General features: G+C 33.3%; 1 protein-coding gene across 1 annotated transcript; it reads left to right on the plus strand.

Annotated features, from left to right (window-relative positions):
• The first annotated feature begins 7329 nt into the window (after positions 1-7329).
• On the plus strand, positions 7330-12912 carry LOC120090937 (uncharacterized). Its single transcript, XM_039048638.2, has 2 exons — positions 7330-11662; positions 12147-12912. The coding sequence occupies exons 1-2, from the start codon at positions 9034-9036 to the stop codon at positions 12599-12601; spliced, it is 3084 nt and encodes a 1027-aa protein (XP_038904566.1). The 5' UTR covers positions 7330-9033; the 3' UTR covers positions 12602-12912.
• Positions 12913-19037: the final 6125 nt, after the last annotated feature.

Consider the following 19037-nt stretch of genomic DNA (forward strand, 5'->3'; position numbering starts at 1 on the left):
GCTTCGAAGGAGCTGAAATTACCAAAATGCCATCGAGTTCCACCAAGTATGATCAACCATCGAGCATCATCGAGTACCATCGATTAAAATATTGTCAAGTAATCAAGAAAATACTACCAAATCAACGAGCATTGAGTATCAAGTCATCGAGCAGCTAGTAGCGAGTATCTGACAGAAGACTCAGCGTTGCAACGCTACTCCAAGCGTCATGATGCTCCGGAGTTGAATCATCGCCAACGTTCCAACGTATCTCAACGTTGAAAGACAGAAGCATCAACGTTCTTCTCTAGAGCGTTGCGACATTGCGACCATTGACGGACAAGCAACGAGGCGCGCACACAAGTGAGCGTTGGCCATGCGTTGGACTTCTTGCCTGGCACTTCCCTTCAGCTGCATCAACATTGTAATGCTATTTTAAGCATTGCAACACAACGTTGATCTCTATATATACTTCTCCTCGGCCCTAGGTCAAAATATGCCGAATTTAGGAGGCCAAATTGATGGAGGCCGAAGTAAAACTTTATCCTTCTTTCTTTTCTTTCAATTTTCAGTATCTTTAGATTAGTTTTTATTTTATTTTCAGATTGTGGATGTGTTTTGGACTTTATCCCATTGGTTTTTCTATGAATCGATGAGGTAATCTTTTGTTTAGTTCTTGGATCAAGCATTCTTTGTATTTTGATGAGTTTTCTGTTCAATTTTGTGCTTTAATTCAAAATTATGTTTTTTTAATCCTGTTTAATTTAGACTTGTTTTTATGTGTTGGATTGACGCCCTTATCATGATCGCATGTCTTAGCTAGTTAAATTCAAGCTTGCACATATCCTTGTAATCATCCATGCTTTGAATTTACCCTTCTAGCACAGATTAAATGAACATGCTTAGGTTTATAGGCTAGTCTTGAATCTTTGCATCGCACGTTTAATCCAGATTTTAAAAAATAATTTGATTATTTGAACATGGCTGTCTTGACACTTAATCAACATGGTTGAATCCTGAATCTTAATGCATGTGTTTCTAGTTCCTTATGGCTGCTAAGGACCCAATTGCATCTAGGAATATGTAGGTTAGTTGAGGTACGATCTTTCCAGCCTTAATTACAAATTAGGACGCTTGATGGATTCGAATTAATTGATTTTCAGGCTTGTAGAAATTAATTAATTCACATCAATTGGGTAGCTATGCATACATAATTTGGATATATGATATGTTGGCTTAAAACAATGATTTAAATTACATTGAATGGCTACTTGATCCGAGAACCACACAAATCCATTACCATTTCATATATCCATGCACTTTACTTTATTTTGCATATTTCCAATTTAAAACCAAAAATTAAACCCTCATTTTTACTATTTTTCTACAGTTAAATCTAACCCAAAAGAATTAATTCTTCACTTCTCTATGGTTTGACCCCGCACTTGCCGCTGTTGCTACGTTTTAGTAGTAATAGGAGTAGTTCGGGTATTTTACAAATTTTCTTTTGTTTCGGTATGAAGTCGAATTAACGACATCGATTCTCCACCCAAATAGTATGACTTTTACATTGTACACCCCACTAGCTTTAGGTCAAGTGGGAGGTCGTTGGGGTTGATGCCCTAAATCTCATAGGGTCTTATAGTTTGTAATTGTAATGTACAGACATTTTATTTATATAATAAAAATTAGTTGCATTAACCACAAACCAATAAACTAACATCCAAGGTTATATTGTAACTTGAACATGTATGTAGAGACATACGGTTGAGTCATATTTAAGTGATAACCTAAATGGTATGTAGTAAATGGATAAGACTGGATACCTTATCCTAGTGACACTATGAGTATGACCCGCTTTGTAGATGTTACAATTATTGTAAAGTACTACAAATGATCTGATCCTGATCATTCATGTGGAGACATGTGAGAGAAGATATTCTATATAAAAGAGTTTGTAGAAGACCGGACCACGAAATGTTTAGTCTCATTATATAACGCCATTCATAATAGACTTACATTTCACTAGGATGACCATAGGTAACATGACTTGAATCCTGAGTGAGTTTTGAACTCCTACCCATAAGGGCGGTTCTTTGATTTGTTTGAGTGAGAGTGACCATATTTTCAACTCAACAAGCCTACCATTTTGGGGATTCATCTGATTGGGGAGTTGGGAACACAGTTACACAAGAAGAAATTCACTTCTTCCCCAATGTCGGGGCAAGTAAATAAATTGCTCCTTTAAAGGTTGATTCTAAGGCTTGAACAATGTGGCGTCACACCCTCTCCTGGCCCGAGATGGGCTTGATCATAGTTGGACTATGATTTATTATTCATTAGAGGGATTAGTGGTACTTAAGGAGTTAGATATAACTACAGGGGCAAAACGGTCATTTCAGCCCAGCTGTACTTACGAGCAATTTTGTGAAGGATCATCATACTGTTGATTGGTTATATCCAAATGGATAGATAATAGATGGTGAATAATTTAATTAAAGAGTTAAATTAATTATTCACGTATGGTTGGAGCTTCAAACTACAGGTCTATGAAGTCCCCTCGATAGCTCAACGAGATTTAATGAGAATCAGTTTTTGGATTAATTTGAATTGTTCAAATTAATTGAAAGAATTAATTATATATGATATAACTCAATAGGTTTTAATTATATATGATAAATTAATATAATGTATTTGATACATTATAGTATTAAGAAATTTAATTTGAGAGAAATTTAATATTTGAATATTGATTCAAATATTAATTATGTGAATTTGGTTTATATAATTAAATTTAATATAAATAGGATTTATATTAAATATCGTTGTTGAGAAAATTAAACCATAGGTTATATTGTATTGGATATAATATTAAACTATAGGTTATATATTATATTTGATATAATATATAATATAATATATATTATATGAAAGAGTAGTTATTATATATATATATATATATATATATATATATATTAAATTTTATTAATTTTATTTTAACATTAATAATAATAAACCATTTTTAGGGAGGGAGTTGTAACTCCTTTCCATGATTTTCTTTGCACAACGTGTAGGAGTGAAAGTTTGGTCTTCACTTTCCTTTTTCCTGGAAAAAAAAAAAAATACAGAAGTGTTCTGAGTTTTTCGTAGATTTTCTCCATTCTTTCTCTGTTTCTCTTTTCTCTCAATCTCTTCCCTAAGAAATCCAAAGCCAGAGCTGTTTCACTTAAAAAAAAAAAAAAGAAAAGAAAAAAAAAAGAAAAAAGAAAGAAGTGTTCTGTGTTTTTTTGTAGGTTTTCTCCATTCTTCATTTGTTTCTCTTTTCTCTTAATCTTTTCTCTCAATCTCTTCCCTAAAAAATAGCCAGAACTCAAGCCTCCTAGATTATCTACCTAAAAATATCGAGGTTGCATTCGTGATAGTGCTCAATTTGGAGATCGGGATTTTACAATTGAAGAAACGTTCTTCAAAGATAAGGATTTTCTGAACCCTATTTATTTTTCTGCAATTTCTTTATTAAGCATGCTGTAATTATTTGTTGTTTAATGCATATTATTTTCTATCTCTGTAAAATTATGACTTCTATAAAAATGAGACTTGGGACAATCCATTTCCGCTCAAGGATCTCCTCATCTAGGATCCTTCAACTCTCACCCATACAAATCAAAGGATCGCCCTCCTAGGCAGGAGTTCACGACTCACTCAGGATTCAGATCAAGTCACCTATGGTCATCCTAGTGAAATGTAGGTCACTTTTAGCAACGGTGTTATAAAGAGAGACTATTCATTTCGTGATTCGGTCTTATACTAACTCTTTATATAAGATATCCCCGTTCACATGTCTCCACATGAATGATCATGATCAGATCATTTGCAACACTTTACAATAATTGTAACAACTACAAAGCGGGTCGTGCCCGTTGTGTCATCAGAATAAGGTACCCAATCTTATCCATCTACTACAGACCATTCAGATTATTACGTAAACATGATCCACCTAATGTCTTCACATATATGTTTAAGTTACATACATTTAATAACCTTGGATCTTAGTTTATTGGTTTTTGGATTAATGCAACTAAATGTCAAATAAAATACAACTTATTTTATTAAATTAACAATAAGTTTGTACAAATACAAATTACAAACTACAAGACCATGAGATTTAGGGTATCAACCCCAACAAATGCCTCATAGTAAAATAATAAAATTACCCCTACCTAAATGTCATACAAAAATAAAATATTGAAATTACATTAAAGTTATTAAATAAAAACTAATTAATAATTTGATGCTTAGACAATTCATATCAATACTTTCTTGGGATAATCATAATGCTATTTAGCTTCCTCACAATGATGTTGTCCATGAATGTACCAAGCATATTGAAAATGATACTCATTTTGTCCTTCATCATCTCCAAAGCAACATTGTTATCTTACGTTCCATCTCTACTATAGAGCATCCAGCTGACATCTATACAAAAGCATTATCACATGGTCGCTTCACTCATTTGTTTTACAAATTCAAGTTGGTCTCCACCTTACCACCTTGAACTTGAGAGGATGTATATTACTATGAACTTTCCTCGAAGGCTTACCTTCCTTTTATGCTTCTATTCTTTGTGCATTATGCGATGTTTAGAATCATCCAATTGTTCACTCAATAAGATACTAATCATAAACAACATTTCCTAATATGGTAGAAAATTGATCAAATTGAATTTGAAGATGTGATTGTAACAACTTTTTGTAATTTTCTTTAATAAATATGATAAGTAATTTCGCACTTTTTGAGTAAAATAAATGTGTGGGCAAGTATTAGTAATAGTGTTATTGGGGCTCAATTATAATACTATATAGTATTATCATTAGTGGAGAAAAAGGTTCCTCTTGTCTCGTCGTTGTCTACGTCGTCTTTTCAATGCTTTCGCTTATCTTTTAATCCTTTTATGGACTTATGGATGTCTTAGCTTTCCATTTTGTTTTCTCAATCCATTTGTAATTGAAATTATAAGCATGACTCTTTTTTTTTTTTTTTTTTTTCCTTTTCTTTTTCTTTTTTTAGAAAAACATGTCTTTTTTTTTTGTACGATTAGAAAGAAAAACAAAAAGGATAATTATTTTAAATAATAAAATTTCTGAAAATATTTTCAAATATAATAAAATATCACTGTCTATCAATAAACAATAAATATGATCCATCAATTTTTTTGGATATGGATTGGATGGATGTTTACTATTGTTTTGTTCTTTTTTTTTTCTAAAATATTTGTCATGTGAAATTTTATAAGATTACATTTTAAAAAGAAAAGAATTGATGGGTAGCATTGAAAGATATATATTTGCAGTTACGCAATTTTCTAGGACTAATTTGCAAACATGTCATTCTATAACATTTTAAACATACTCCTCAATTCTCTTTTCCTTTTTCAATTTGTGATAATTAACGTGTTTATTTGCTATTAATTTTATCCTTGATATAAAGGAGATATAAATAATATTTGACATTTTTTTCTTTTTTCTTTTAATGGTTGTTTGTATAAAACGTTCTCTATTAGTGATATATAGAGACATGATTGCTATTAGACATAAAAATAGTTCATTAGTTATAAAAAAGTCATCATTAATGAACATATTAGTAGTCTAATGACATTATACATAAAAATTATTCAACATTGGACTTAAAAATGGTTGATAAGTGATATACATATATGAATGATAAATGTAAAAATGGTACTTCAATCATAGATAAAAAAAAATGTTTGTTGGTGATAGAAATCTACTTCTATAATTGATAGACTACATAAATGATATAACAGTTCTAGATCCAAAAACTAAAAAAAATTCATATTTATTATTAGTAAATTATTCATTTATTGACAGATTTGCAAATATGATAACCAATTTTGCAAATCATTATCATTATTCTACAAATAATAATGTTCCACTTGCAAAGATTAAATTAAAATGTTCAATCCCATAAGTTTTAAAAGTGAGAGAGTACCTCTAACATCTAGTTTTTTTAATAATAATAATAATAATAATAATAATAATAATAATAATAATAATAATAATAATAATCGGGACGTGGCAAGGAATCGAGATTGGAGAAAGAGACGTCATCTTCACTTAGTCAACGGAAAAAAATTTCTCCTCGCTCTCTTTTATTCCCTACCCATTCGAGTTGGATTTTGTACAAATTAGATGAACATCTTCACTCTTTACCTACCCATTATATATATGTGTGTATATATATATATATATATATAGTTTATTGAACCAAAAAACTTGTTTATTGTCCTATTAAACATAAAATTCAATTTATATCTATTAGATTCGTAAATTTTTAAATTCATTGAACAAATTGGAGAACTATTAACCATGAAATTGAAAGTTAGGTACATGTATTCGTCAACATGTCGATATTTACATAAGTATTTTCATATTTCCATAAGTTCAACATAAAAAATTAATATTTCTATTATATCATAAAAAATAAGTAACAAAATGTTACTAATATAAATATAATATAAATAATAGACTTATTTAAAAATCATAATTTTTTTAGGAAATTTACAATGAGCAGCAATTTAAAAATACCATTTGGCAATGTGTCACCAACGTTAGTTATTTTGCAAATATGGCAAGATTTTCAAATCTAAAATTTGGTTTATATTTATTTCAAAATTGTCCACGTTCCTCTCCCTTTTTTTCTCTTATAGTTCCAGCGTAAGTTTCTCCTCTTTACAATTTTTTATTCGATTTAAGGGATTTTTCTTCCTTTTTTATTCGATTTCTTCCTCCTCTCGCAAAATCCAACGTCAAATAATTTCATCATTTAGAAGTATATTAGTTTTCATTTTTGCTTCAATTTATTCTCCTTTCCTTCAATTCCTTCGCTGTACCACTGCTAGTTCGTCGATCGCCAGCCACGTCGCTTGCTGGTTGTCGTTGTCAGTAAGCTTCCTCTGCACGTCTCTCTCTCCTTTTTCCTCTAAACTCTTCTTTCAGTTTTTGTTCTAGTTTCAGCCACCGCCATGCATCCGCCGTCAATCGTGTTGTGCCATCACTTCTCGATTTCATTGGTTGAGAGAATCTCTCTTCTTTTGTGTAGCTATGATGTATGAACTAACTCTAATCCTCACAAGAACCAGATAGAGGAGAGAAACAAATAGAGAGAACATCTATGAGCATCAAGTGTATATCAATAGTGTATCAAGTATATAACCATATATTAATAGTGTATCAAATGTGTCAATGATATCAAATGTATAAGTGACATGGACTGGATATGTTTATTTGTCCTTTTTGAAAAAGTACTAAGTCTTGACTATAGACTTAATTTTTTTAATTTATTTTGTCAAATTTGCAAGAAGTTTTATTTTTTTATTTATCAACTTTTTTTTAATTGTTTGTTTGGAGAAATTACACAAACCATCCCTAAACTATGGAGTTTATTACAATTACACTTCTAAAGTTTTAATTTTATCAATTGTCTCCTAAACTTTGTTATTTGTTACAATTACACCCCTAAACTTTTAATTCGATCAAGTAGTCCCTTATAGTTTATAAATTATTGCAATCAACCTCCAATGTTAGTATTGGTATTTGTAAAATCAAATTCCATCAAATATTATTTCAGTGTATATATATATATATATATATATTATGTTGCCTCAATATTTTCATCGACATCAACGTTATAATCCTTGTAATGAAAGGAATCCATTCCATTACCTTGTCAGATGTCTCATCGACAAGCATTGACCTCTAATCCATAACCAAAAGCAAACAAGAAGACAACAAAACAAGACAAAACAAAACCTTGTTTCCAATTCATACAAGAAACTGAAATCTCTCTCAGTCCCTCTCTGTTCTTTTCTGTGTGCATGTGGAATGTGAATTAAGGTGGTTTGAAGGTTAACAGATGGATCCAATGAAACTATCATGGATTAGTCAAGTAGTAAATATGGGTATGACCTTGATAAATGACTAAGAAGTCATGGGTTCAATTCTTGGTGGTCACCTAACCTAGGATTTAATATCCTGTGGATTTTCTTGAGACCCAAATATTGTAAGGTCAGACGGGTTATCTCGTAAGATTAGTCGATGCGTGTAAATTGGTTCCAACATTCACGCATAGTGCAAAAAAAAAAAAAAACAGAGGAAATGGTGATATACAGGTAAAGAAGTATAATGACGGGAAAGAAAGAACTTTTGAACTAATTTATCGGAAAAGGGATTTGATTATTGTTCAACAGACACAGCCAAAGCCAATGGACATAGAAAACGTGATGTCTAAATATCATTATTACAATTTTGATTATGGAGCAGATCACAAGCCTTTTTCTTTCATCCTTGTGCTCTAGCCACTCTCCTCCAGTTTCCTCCCTTTCTTTTAAAAAATCACTACCATAGTTTTTATTTAAACATATTTTTATTTTATTACATTTAAAAGAGGAAAAAAATCCCCAAAAACATAAAATAGGGTCTAAGTAATTAACTTATTTGTTTAAGATGCTTAAATAATTTCTAAAAATATATATTTTGAAAATTTGTAACATCTTGCAGCCACCAGCCAGAAAAACCAGAATGTCCCCCACAAGCACACCCACTCACCACCCACAAAGGAAAGAGAGAGAAATAAGATGTTTTTTTTTTTAATCCAAGTCCACAAAGTTCAATCTCTTTCTCTTCCATTCCTTCATAAAAACAATCCCAGCACACAGCTCTCTTTTAGGATATAGCTTTAAATATTGAGTGAAAATCTAATCATCATAGTGATTGCAGCCCTCCACAAAGCAAAAGATGAGCGAATAATACCATTATTAGTCTCACATTTCATCATTCCTACCACCGACTTTTTCCCTATAAAATATCAAATCCCACCAGTAATTACATTAATCCTTCTCTTTCTCTTTCAGCTACTTCTGCACTAGCTCACTTTTCAACCAATTCTAGCTCAAACCTATCCCACTAAATTTTCTTATATGTTTTTTCCCCCTCCCCTTTATGAAACAGGAAGAAGAAATGTAAGGCAGTAAATGATGATATGATAAGAGAAGAAGGTAACCTTACAGGTCATTTCCACTGTAGTATTGTTCTTCGGCTTGATATGGTTTTCTTCAAAGCTGTGTTCCTTCTCCTGTTTCAGTATCTGGTTTTGAATTCTGGGACTCCAGTTATTATAGGTCACCACTACCCTCCTCATAAGTCCTTGCTCACTGATAAAGCAGCCCTCCTTGCCTTCAGGAAGTGCATCATACACGACCCCACTTCCACTCTAGCTAACTGGATTGAGGCTGTTGATGTATGCAACTTCACAGGTGTTGCTTGTGACCGATACCATCATCGGGTATCAAAGCTCAGTTTGATTGATGTTGGACTTGTGGGAAAGCTTTCACCCTTCCTCTCCAATCTCACGGGTCTCCGAGTCCTGGATATTATTAACAATTATCTTTTTGGGGAAATTCCGTCTGAACTTTTCTCTCTTCGAAATCTTCACCGCCTTCGTCTCGACAGCAACAATTTGGAAGGTCCCATACCAACTTCCCTTGCTAGTTTGTCCAAGCTTACTGTAATGAGTCTTATGCAGAACAAGCTAAATGGCACAGTTCCACCTTCTCTCTTTTCTAATTGCACGTCGTTGCTTAATGTAGACCTTTCCAACAACTTCCTAACAGGAAGAATTCCAGAAGAAATTGGAAATTGTCCAAAGCTGTGGAATCTCAATCTGTACAACAACCAGTTCAGTGGAGAACTTCCTCTTTCTTTAACAAACACTTCGCTCTATAACTTGGATGTCGAATATAATCATCTTTCTGGCGAACTACCCACAGTGCTTGTAGAAAACCTGCCTTCACTTAGCTTCCTTCATTTATCAAATAATGATATGGTAAGCCACGATGAAAATACCAATCTTGAACCGTTCATTACTTCTCTTAGAAACTGCAGTAGTTTAGAGGAGCTTGAGTTGGCTGGGATGGGGCTTGGAGGAAGGCTGCCCAATTCTATTGGTCATCTAGGTGTCAATTTTTCAGTTCTGTCTTTGCAGGAAAACCAGATATTTGGATCAATTCCTCCAAGTTTAGCCAAGCTTTCCAAACTTGCAGGGCTGAATTTGACATCAAATCTACTTAACGGAACAATTCCTGCGGAGATAAGCAGGTTGTCAAAATTGGAGCAGCTTTTCTTATCACACAACCTCTTCACTTCAGACATTCCAGAAGCATTAGGCGAGTTGCCACATCTTGGATTGTTGGATCTATCTCACAACCAACTTTCAGGAGAAATCCCAGAAAGTATTGGAAATTTAACTCAGATGATCTATTTGTTTCTCAACCATAACCTCTTGTCTGGAACAATACCTTCAGCGTTGGTAAAGTGCACAGGTCTACAAAAGCTGGACTTATCATTCAACATGTTATCAGGAAGCATTCCTCGAGAGATATTAGGCTTGCAAGAGATAAGAATTTTTATCAACCTTTCTCACAACAATTTTCAAGGAAACTTGCCCATCGAGCTCAGCAAGTTGAAAAATGTTCAAGAGATGGACCTTTCATCCAATAATCTCACTGGAAGCATCTTCCCTCAAATATCAAGTTGCATTGCACTGAGGTTGATAAATTTTTCAAATAATTCCCTCCAAGGTCATCTTCCAGATTCCCTAGGTGATCTAGCGAACCTTGAATCATTTGACATTTCAAAAAACCAATTGTCAGGCATGATTCCAGCCAGTCTAGGTAAGCTCCAATCTCTCACTTACCTGAACCTTTCATTCAATAACTTCCAAGGAATGATTCCAAGGGAGGGATTTTTCAAATCATCCACACCCCTGTCATTTTTGAACAATCCACTCCTTTGTGGGACAATTCCTGGAATACCAGCCTGTTCTGGCAAGAGAAATCGGTTTCAGTCACCTGTATTCTTGACAATATTCATTTTAGTCATATGCATATCATCTTTCTTATCAACAATATGCTGTGGGATTGCTTGTCAACGTCTAAAAGCAATTATTTCAGCACGAAATAGTGAAACATCGAGAAGATCAAAGATGCCAGATTTTATACACAATTTTCCAAGAATAACAAGCAGACAACTATCAGAAGCCACTGGAGGTTTTGATCAACAGAGACTAATTGGTTCAGGCAGCTATGGACATGTCTATAGAGGCGTTCTTCCAGATGGAACAACAGTAGCTGTTAAGGTTTTGCATACACAATCTGGAAATTCCACAAAGAGTTTTAACAGAGAATGTGAAGTTTTGAAGCGAATTCGCCACAGAAACCTCATAAGAATTATAACAGCCTGTAGTCTTCCGGATTTTAAAGCTCTAGTTCTACCATATATGGCAAATGGAAGCTTGGATAACCATCTATATCCACATTCACCTACCAGCTCGGCTTCGGGTTCTTCAGATTTAAACCTTATTGAGAGGGTGAATATATGCAGTGATATAGCTGAAGGAATGGCATACCTGCATCATCATTCTCCAGTCAGAGTCATACACTGTGATTTGAAGCCAAGCAATGTACTCCTAAAAGATGACATGACAGCCCTTGTTTCTGACTTCGGGATCTCAAGGTTAATGACCCCTGGAATTGGAAGTGGTGCGACTGTTGAAAACATGGGAAAGTCAACTGCAAACATGTTAACTGGATCAATTGGATACATTGCACCAGGTACAATTCTCTGCTTTTAAAAGTCCAAGAATTTCAATTTCAATTCATCTACATACCAAGCAATGTAAAAAAATAGGAGTGTCAAGTGAGTTATAGCAGAGTCGAGAAAAGCTTCTCCATCTCTATCTGCTATACCTCCACTAAGATGCCTATAAAACAAAAAAGGAGGCAAGAGGGACCTAATAAGAGTTCACCCAATTCAATTGCATCATTTTTGAATCATATCTAGAGTTCTAACTTAAGTTAAGACCCTCCCCTTCATACCATGATAAGTTATCAATATCACTAGGCCTAAAAGCTTGAGGTTGATAAGCTATAAAGCTATGACAAGTTGAATCATTGAATATATTCCCAACGATTTAAATGAGAGAGAGAGAGAGAGAGAGAGAGCAAGACAACCATCCACTGTTTTTCCCTTTTTCATCTAGGACTTTTATCAAACATGTTAAGTGCATCAATTAAGTTACGACTATTCTTGGTGCAGAATACGCATTTGGTTCTACAGCCTCCATGAAAGGAGACGTTTACAGCTTCGGCGTGCTAGTTCTTGAGATGGTAACAAGAAAAAGGCCAATAGATGACATGTTTGTTGAAGGGCTAAGTTTACACAAGTGGGTGAAGAGTCATTACTACGGCAGAGTAGAAAAAGTAGTTGATTATTCTCTACAGAGAGCTTCAAGAGATGAATCACCTGAAATGAAGAAAATGTGGGAAGTGGCAATCCGAGAGCTAATCGAATTGGGTTTGCTCTGCACTCAAGAATCTCCATCCACAAGACCCACAATGCTAGATGCTGCTGATGACTTGGATCGATTGAAGAGATACCTTAATGGTGGCGACACCACAACAACATTTGCTTCATCACTTGGAATTTCATCCTCCACTCTTGGCGATGACTCCAATTACTCCCCACAAATCGCCGTTGACAGAAACATCTAAAAATGCCCATTTCCTCCGTATAGCCTTTTGACTTCTCAAAATCCCCATTTGCTCCACTCGGTAATTGGGGTTTGACAATGATCGAAATCGCGATTGTGGGGTTCAAAGCTTCTGCGGCGCCCAATTGAATGGAGATTTTGTGTATGTGGCGTGCGTCGTTGGCCACTCGATCCATAGTTGTTGACGTGATTGAGGTTTTGGAAGAAATTGGAGGAACTTCATTCATAACGCCATGTTTGAAAAACAAAGACGTATAATTGAAACTATGGAACATTTTGATATTTAATCCGAATTCGTTGAATTTTGTCTTCGGGGCTTTGTTTATTGGTTGTCTTCTTGCGTAAACCAATCAGAGGAAGAAATAATAATGGGAATTGTGAAAATGGCATTATATGAGTTTTTATGATTGAGAATTGAGAAGCAAAGCAGGCTAATGATCATTTCTCCACTCTAAAGCATAAGTTTTATAATTTGATGCTTCCATCATCACACAGTGAAATTATGGATTTGCTGGATGATGACTCAAATTTTAGAGAAAAAATGAGATTTGTTCCGTTTTCTAAAAATTAATTTTTTAGAATATTTGTTGATGTCAAATTCGGGTGAAATTCACTCTCACTCTCTTTCTTTTTAAAGATCGCTCTCTCCTTTTCTCTCACGGACTTGCTCTCTCTCCTTTTCTCTCACAGACTCGCTCTCTTACTCTCACTCTTGCATTCTCGCGCTTTAGTCTCGCTCTCTGATGCTTGTTCTCGCTATGCAATGAAAACGGAACGTAGGGAGAGAGAGAAGAAGAAGACAAACAGAGCTGCTCGTGTGGACTTGTCAGAGCTGGTGCATGGTCTCGTCCAAGTTGGTCGTATTAGAGAAGAAGAGCGTTGAAAGAAGAAGAAATAAGAGTAATTTTGTAAAATTGCTTGATGATGAGCAAAAGGTCAAATTTCTTAAAATTTTAAAGTGGGGCAAAAATCATCTTGGACCTTGAGAATGAGAAATTTGTACAGATGACCCAAAATTGAGCTCAAAATGTCAAGTGACCTGAATTTAAAAAAAAATGCCAATTGACCATTCGTTGATGTCAAATTCTGGTGAAATTGCCAAAATGAAACCCTCGCGCACGCGGAATGGTCTCTCGTTCTCTCGCTTCCTCCGCCTCTCGCTCTCTCGCACTTCTCAAGTAGTTAATGGATTCTTTGACGAAATATTGACCTCTTGCTCCAAATGGATTCTCATAATCGACCTCTCACTCTTGCTCAATCTCGCTCTCTCGGCCTCTCGGCCTTTCGCTCTTGTCTATTCTTCCTGAAGTTGGTGGCATCGATCTACCCATGTGGTGTAGTGCCAAAGAATGTGTGGTCATGCTGAAGAAGAAGAAGACTCACGATCTGGGGAAGAAAAAGATGAAACAATATGAGGAAGGAGAAAATGATTCGAGGAAGAAGATAATGTGAAAAAAAGAGAGAGAAAAAGACTAGACTAGATATGGAGAAGAAGAAACGATCTAGGAAGAAGAAATAAAAGGAAAAAAATAAAGGAAGGACAATACCATAACTTTTCTTGTCCATAACATTAACTTAAGGTTATTTGTCATTTTTTAAAAAAAAAATTAGGTCATTTGATAATTTAGGCTTAATTTTTGGATCATGTGTACAATTATTCCCTTGAGAATGGGTCTTTTAATCCATTTTCTCGTGAAATTATAAAATCATTTTTTTTTTTTTTTACACATTTAGACATTCACTCTAGATTCTCGCTACTCACTGTTTTTAATTCTCTCTTCCTTCTTTCTTCATTTATTAATGCAATTCTCGTAATTTTTTTTTTAATTTTCATTACTCAATACTTACCACTCTACATCTAATGGATTGACCACTCAAAAAAATGTAAAAAAGAAAAAAAAAAGAAATGAACATTTAATAAGTAATAAAAGCGAGTAATATAAGCGAAATTTTTTAGTATCAAGATACAAACAAAATGAAATGATTCTAATTTCACTCGAGTAAAATGTCATAAAACATAAATTTTAAAAAGGTATGTCAGATTTCATTTAGTCTTAGTTAATTGAGTCATGGTACAATTAAGTCCTTTTCTTTCTAATAAATTTTTTAAAAAAAGTTTTCAGATTTCATTTAGGCCTAGTTAATTGAGTCATGGTACAATTAAGTCCTCTTCTTTCTAATAAATTTTTTTATATTTATCGATAATAATTTTGTTTTGTTTTATTTATGGGTAAAATTTGAAAAACAAAAGTATATTTAAAAAGATAATGAAAAAAGATGATACCCAACTATGCTTTGATACCAAGGGATAAATAAAAATTTACTCTAATCGAAAACTCATATTATTTCAGTTGAAACCCCATAACAATAATATAAATAACATCCCATAACGAATTGATAAACAATTTAATTGGAAAGATGATCAATGATAAAAGAAAAAAAAGGAGAAATTGTTACTATGTTCAAGATTTTAAATTCTCCACAATCTAAAGGGTCGTTTAGTTTGAAGGTTTTTTTTTTTTTTTTTTTTTTTTTTTTTTTTTTTTTTTTGGTAATTAATACAGACATCTGAATCCCAGATTTGTTTCATAATTTAAAGTCATTTGCCTAGAATAAGATATTTTCAGATATATCCTCATTTCCTGTAGATAAGAATTTTATATTCTCTTCTAAAATGATAGATTTTCTTTTTTCCTCTCTTCATATGTTTTTCATTTTACATATTATTTCATTTAGTAATTAATTAGTTAATATTAATTTAACAAAATTAATATAAATATTTATTTTAATAGATCGATAATTATCAATTAAAATATTTACTTAACTTATTTTTACAATAAAAATTTATTAAATGAATCAAATTACATTTTTACACAAATTATTAATTAATTAGCTAACAATATATTAAATATATTTAATTGGTAAACAAAGATTAGTTCAATTTAGTTAGCACAAAAATTCAATTTTCAATAATAATATTGATTATATTATAAATATTAGGTGTAATGTAGATTCCCATTATTAATGTCAATTGGTCATGTGTCATTTATCTATTACCCCATGTGTTGTCCATGTGTTTCAAGATAACACAGAACTATCCATGTAATTTACCTCTTACTTTCCACATTGCCTATAAATAGTGGCATTTGGTGGGTCTTGAAATACACATATTGGTGATCAATCTAAAAAAATGGGAGAAAGTGGAGAAATCCATCATTTGTTATTTTATTTAATTTTTATTATTTATTTATTTTGTTATTTATTTATTCTATTATATATTATTATTATCTTATATTTTTTCCACATCCGTGTTCTCGTTGTGTGTCATTGTGCTACTCAATTCACAACACATTATCAACATGAGCTCTTATCGTTTTTCTCGCTAAAGATAGGTCCTAAAGGTATGTCGGTTTTTCGTTCTTTGTTATAATTAATAAATTTAACGTTACTTTGCATATTTAATATCTATTAAATTTCTAAAATAAATGCAATATTTTATAACAGTGTTACCATGAAAAATCTTACAAAATTAGAATTTTCCGCTCTATATTAATGACAGTAATTATTTGTCATGGGTACTTGACGCGAAAATTCACCTGGATGCTATGAATCTTGGAGAGACTATTAAAGAAGAAAATACGACATCTATCAGGACAAAGCAAAAACTATGATTTTCCTTGGTCATCATCTCCACGAGGAATTGAAAATGGAGTATCTTACCATAAAAGATCCCTGTATCTTGTGAAAAATTTTTTGAAAGAGGGATATGATCATAAAAAAATCGTTATTCTTCCTAAAGCTCATTATGAATGGATGCACTTGAGGCTACAAGATTTTAAATCAATAAGTGATCACAACTCTGCATTACATAAAATCAGTTTGAAATTTTTGTTATGCGGAGAGAAAATTACTGATGCTGATATGTTAGAGAACACATTTTCTAAATTTCATAACTCGAATATGCTCCTGAAGAGAGAAAGGTTTTAAACAATATTCTGAATTAATTTCATGTCTTCTTGTGGCCGAATAAAATAACGAGCTATTAATGAAAAATCATGAATCTCGACCAACCAGGACAGACACCATTCCCTGAAGTGAATGTTGTGAAGTTTAACAATAATAGTGGTCAAGGTCATGGTCGAGGCCATGACCATGGCAGAGGAAGAAATAGTTATTTTTTCGTAGTGGTCGTTATAATCATTCAAATTTCAAAAGAACTACTCCAAATGATGATAACAAAAGAAAAACTCCACAAGATAAGAATTCAAAAAGTGTTGAAAATAAATGTTTCCAATGCGGAATGACTCGATATTGATCACGTACCTATCATACATTAAAACACTTAGTTGATCTCTATCAAGCATTCCTAAAGGAAAAAGAAAAAATATGGAAACAAATTTTGTATACAAAGATAATGACATATTTGACCCATCCCATATGACAAATTTGGATATATCGAACTTCTTTGAATCTTTTGAAGAGAAAATCAACAGAATTGATGGAACATCAAGTGTTTCCTTTGACTTTGAAAATATCTAGACTTAATGTTTTTTTTTTTTTATTCATCTCCATTTTCCCCCTCTTAGTAGATGTTGACCTTTGTATATTCCAAATGTTGTTTTTCTTATTCTAATTATTTTCCTTTAATGGGATCATTTTCATATGTTGGGTGACTAAAAAATAAATAAATAAAATCTATGTCTGGCAGACAGTGCAACTACACATATAATACTTACAAGTAGAAAATATTTTTCCAAACTGACAATGTTTGAAGCAAAAGTCATTATAATATCAGGTTCTGCAAATCTAATTAAAGGATTTGGAAAAGCAAATATTATTTTTCCTAAAGGAACAAAATCTACAATTAACAATGCATTGTTTTCTAGTCAATCAAAGAGAAATCTACTTAGTTTTAAAGATACGTTGCAATGATTATCATATTGAGATTGATAGAAAAAATAATATGGAGTATCTTTTATTATATCTATTGTGTCATATGAAAAATATATACTGGAAGAGTTGTCTACTTTATCTTCTAGATTATATTATACTCATATACGAGTGATTGAAACATATGCAACAATGAACCTGAAGTTCATGAATCCAGACATATTTACAATTTGGCATGATAGATTAGGTCATCTAGGGTCTATAATGATAAGATGAATTATTGAGAATTCAAATGGACATCCATTGAAGAGCCAGAAGATTCTTCAATCTAATGAATTATCGTGTGATGTTTGCTCTCAAGGAAAATTAAACAAAGCAAATTATCATGATGTGCGACGGCATGAGACCCTATGGGGTGACTAAGGAACAACTAAACCTTAAGGCCTTCCCTTTTTCATTAAAGGACGGGACTAAGGATTGGTTGTACTACTTGCCCCTCGAGTCTATCACGACTTGGAATGACCTAAAAAAGAGATTTCTTGAAACGTTTTTTCCGGCCTCTAGGGTTAATACCTTTAGAAAAGAAATTTACGGTATAAAACAGAATTTTAGAGAAACCATGTCGGAGTACTGAGAGAGATATACGCGTTTATGTGCTAGTTTTCCTTATCATCAAATTTCTGAGCAGTTACTAATCCAGTATTTTTGTAGTGATTTACTCTCTAGTGAAATGAGTGCTATAGATTCGACGGTGAGAGGAGCTCTTTCTGACAAGACATCAACGGAGGCTCAACAGTTGATTTCGTGCATGGTAGAAAATGACTGAAACTTTAGAACCAGAGCTACTGAGTTTGACCCATCTACAACACATAAGGTAAGTGAGTTGAAATCTTAATTATCTCGTCTAACTGCTCTTGGTACACAGATGACGCAAGGAGGAGTCGCTCAAGTGAAGACCTGTGGAACTTGTGGTTTGATAGGAAGCTCGTCGAAAGAGTGCCCTCAAGCTCAAGTCAATGTCATCAGAGGTTTCTAGAGAAAATATGACCCCCATGCCCCTACTTACAATCCTGGATGGTGGGACCACCCTACTTTCAAATAGGGAAGGCAAGGGCACCACGATTCAAGACCTCATAGCTAACCTTCATCATCATCTTCCTCAGGTATATTCTTAGAGGATATTGTTAAATCTTTAGCTGACCATTCTCTGAAATTACAATAGGATATCCACCAGTTGCAAAAGGACTCTATCCAACTGTCACAAGAAACCAAGCCTTTGCAATAGGAGACAAGGACAGGGTTTGCAAATTTGGGTACTTAGGTTACACGGCTAGCAAAAGTGGTGATCTGTCTTGATGGCAAGGCTTCAGGAAAGTTACCTACTCAACTGGACTATGCCAACGTGAATGCCATCACACTAAGGAGCGGGAAGGAGCTCGCATCTCCCATTACCTCCCCAGTTGCCCTGACACTGCCTATTTCTCCTCTTGTTGAGTCTCAGGAAGAAATAAGACAAGAAGAGCAAAATGAAGCAAAATTAGAGGCAC

This window comes from Benincasa hispida, chromosome 11 (genome assembly GCF_027475165.1).
Source record: "Benincasa hispida cultivar pf3 chromosome 11, pf3_genome.v1.1, whole genome shotgun sequence".
NCBI lineage: Eukaryota > Viridiplantae > Streptophyta > Magnoliopsida > Cucurbitales > Cucurbitaceae > Benincasa > Benincasa hispida.

What these genes read in the sequence shown, in the direction of transcription:
- LOC120090937 (XM_039048638.2), top strand. Translation starts at nt 9,034, where the DNA reads ATGATAAGAGAAGAAGGTAACCTTACAGGTCATTTCCACTGTAGTATT. An exon ending in AATTGGATACATTGCACCAG is followed by an intron (nt 11,663 to 12,146) that starts GTACAATTCTCT and finishes TTCTTGGTGCAG; the next exon opens with AATACGCATTTGGTTCTACA.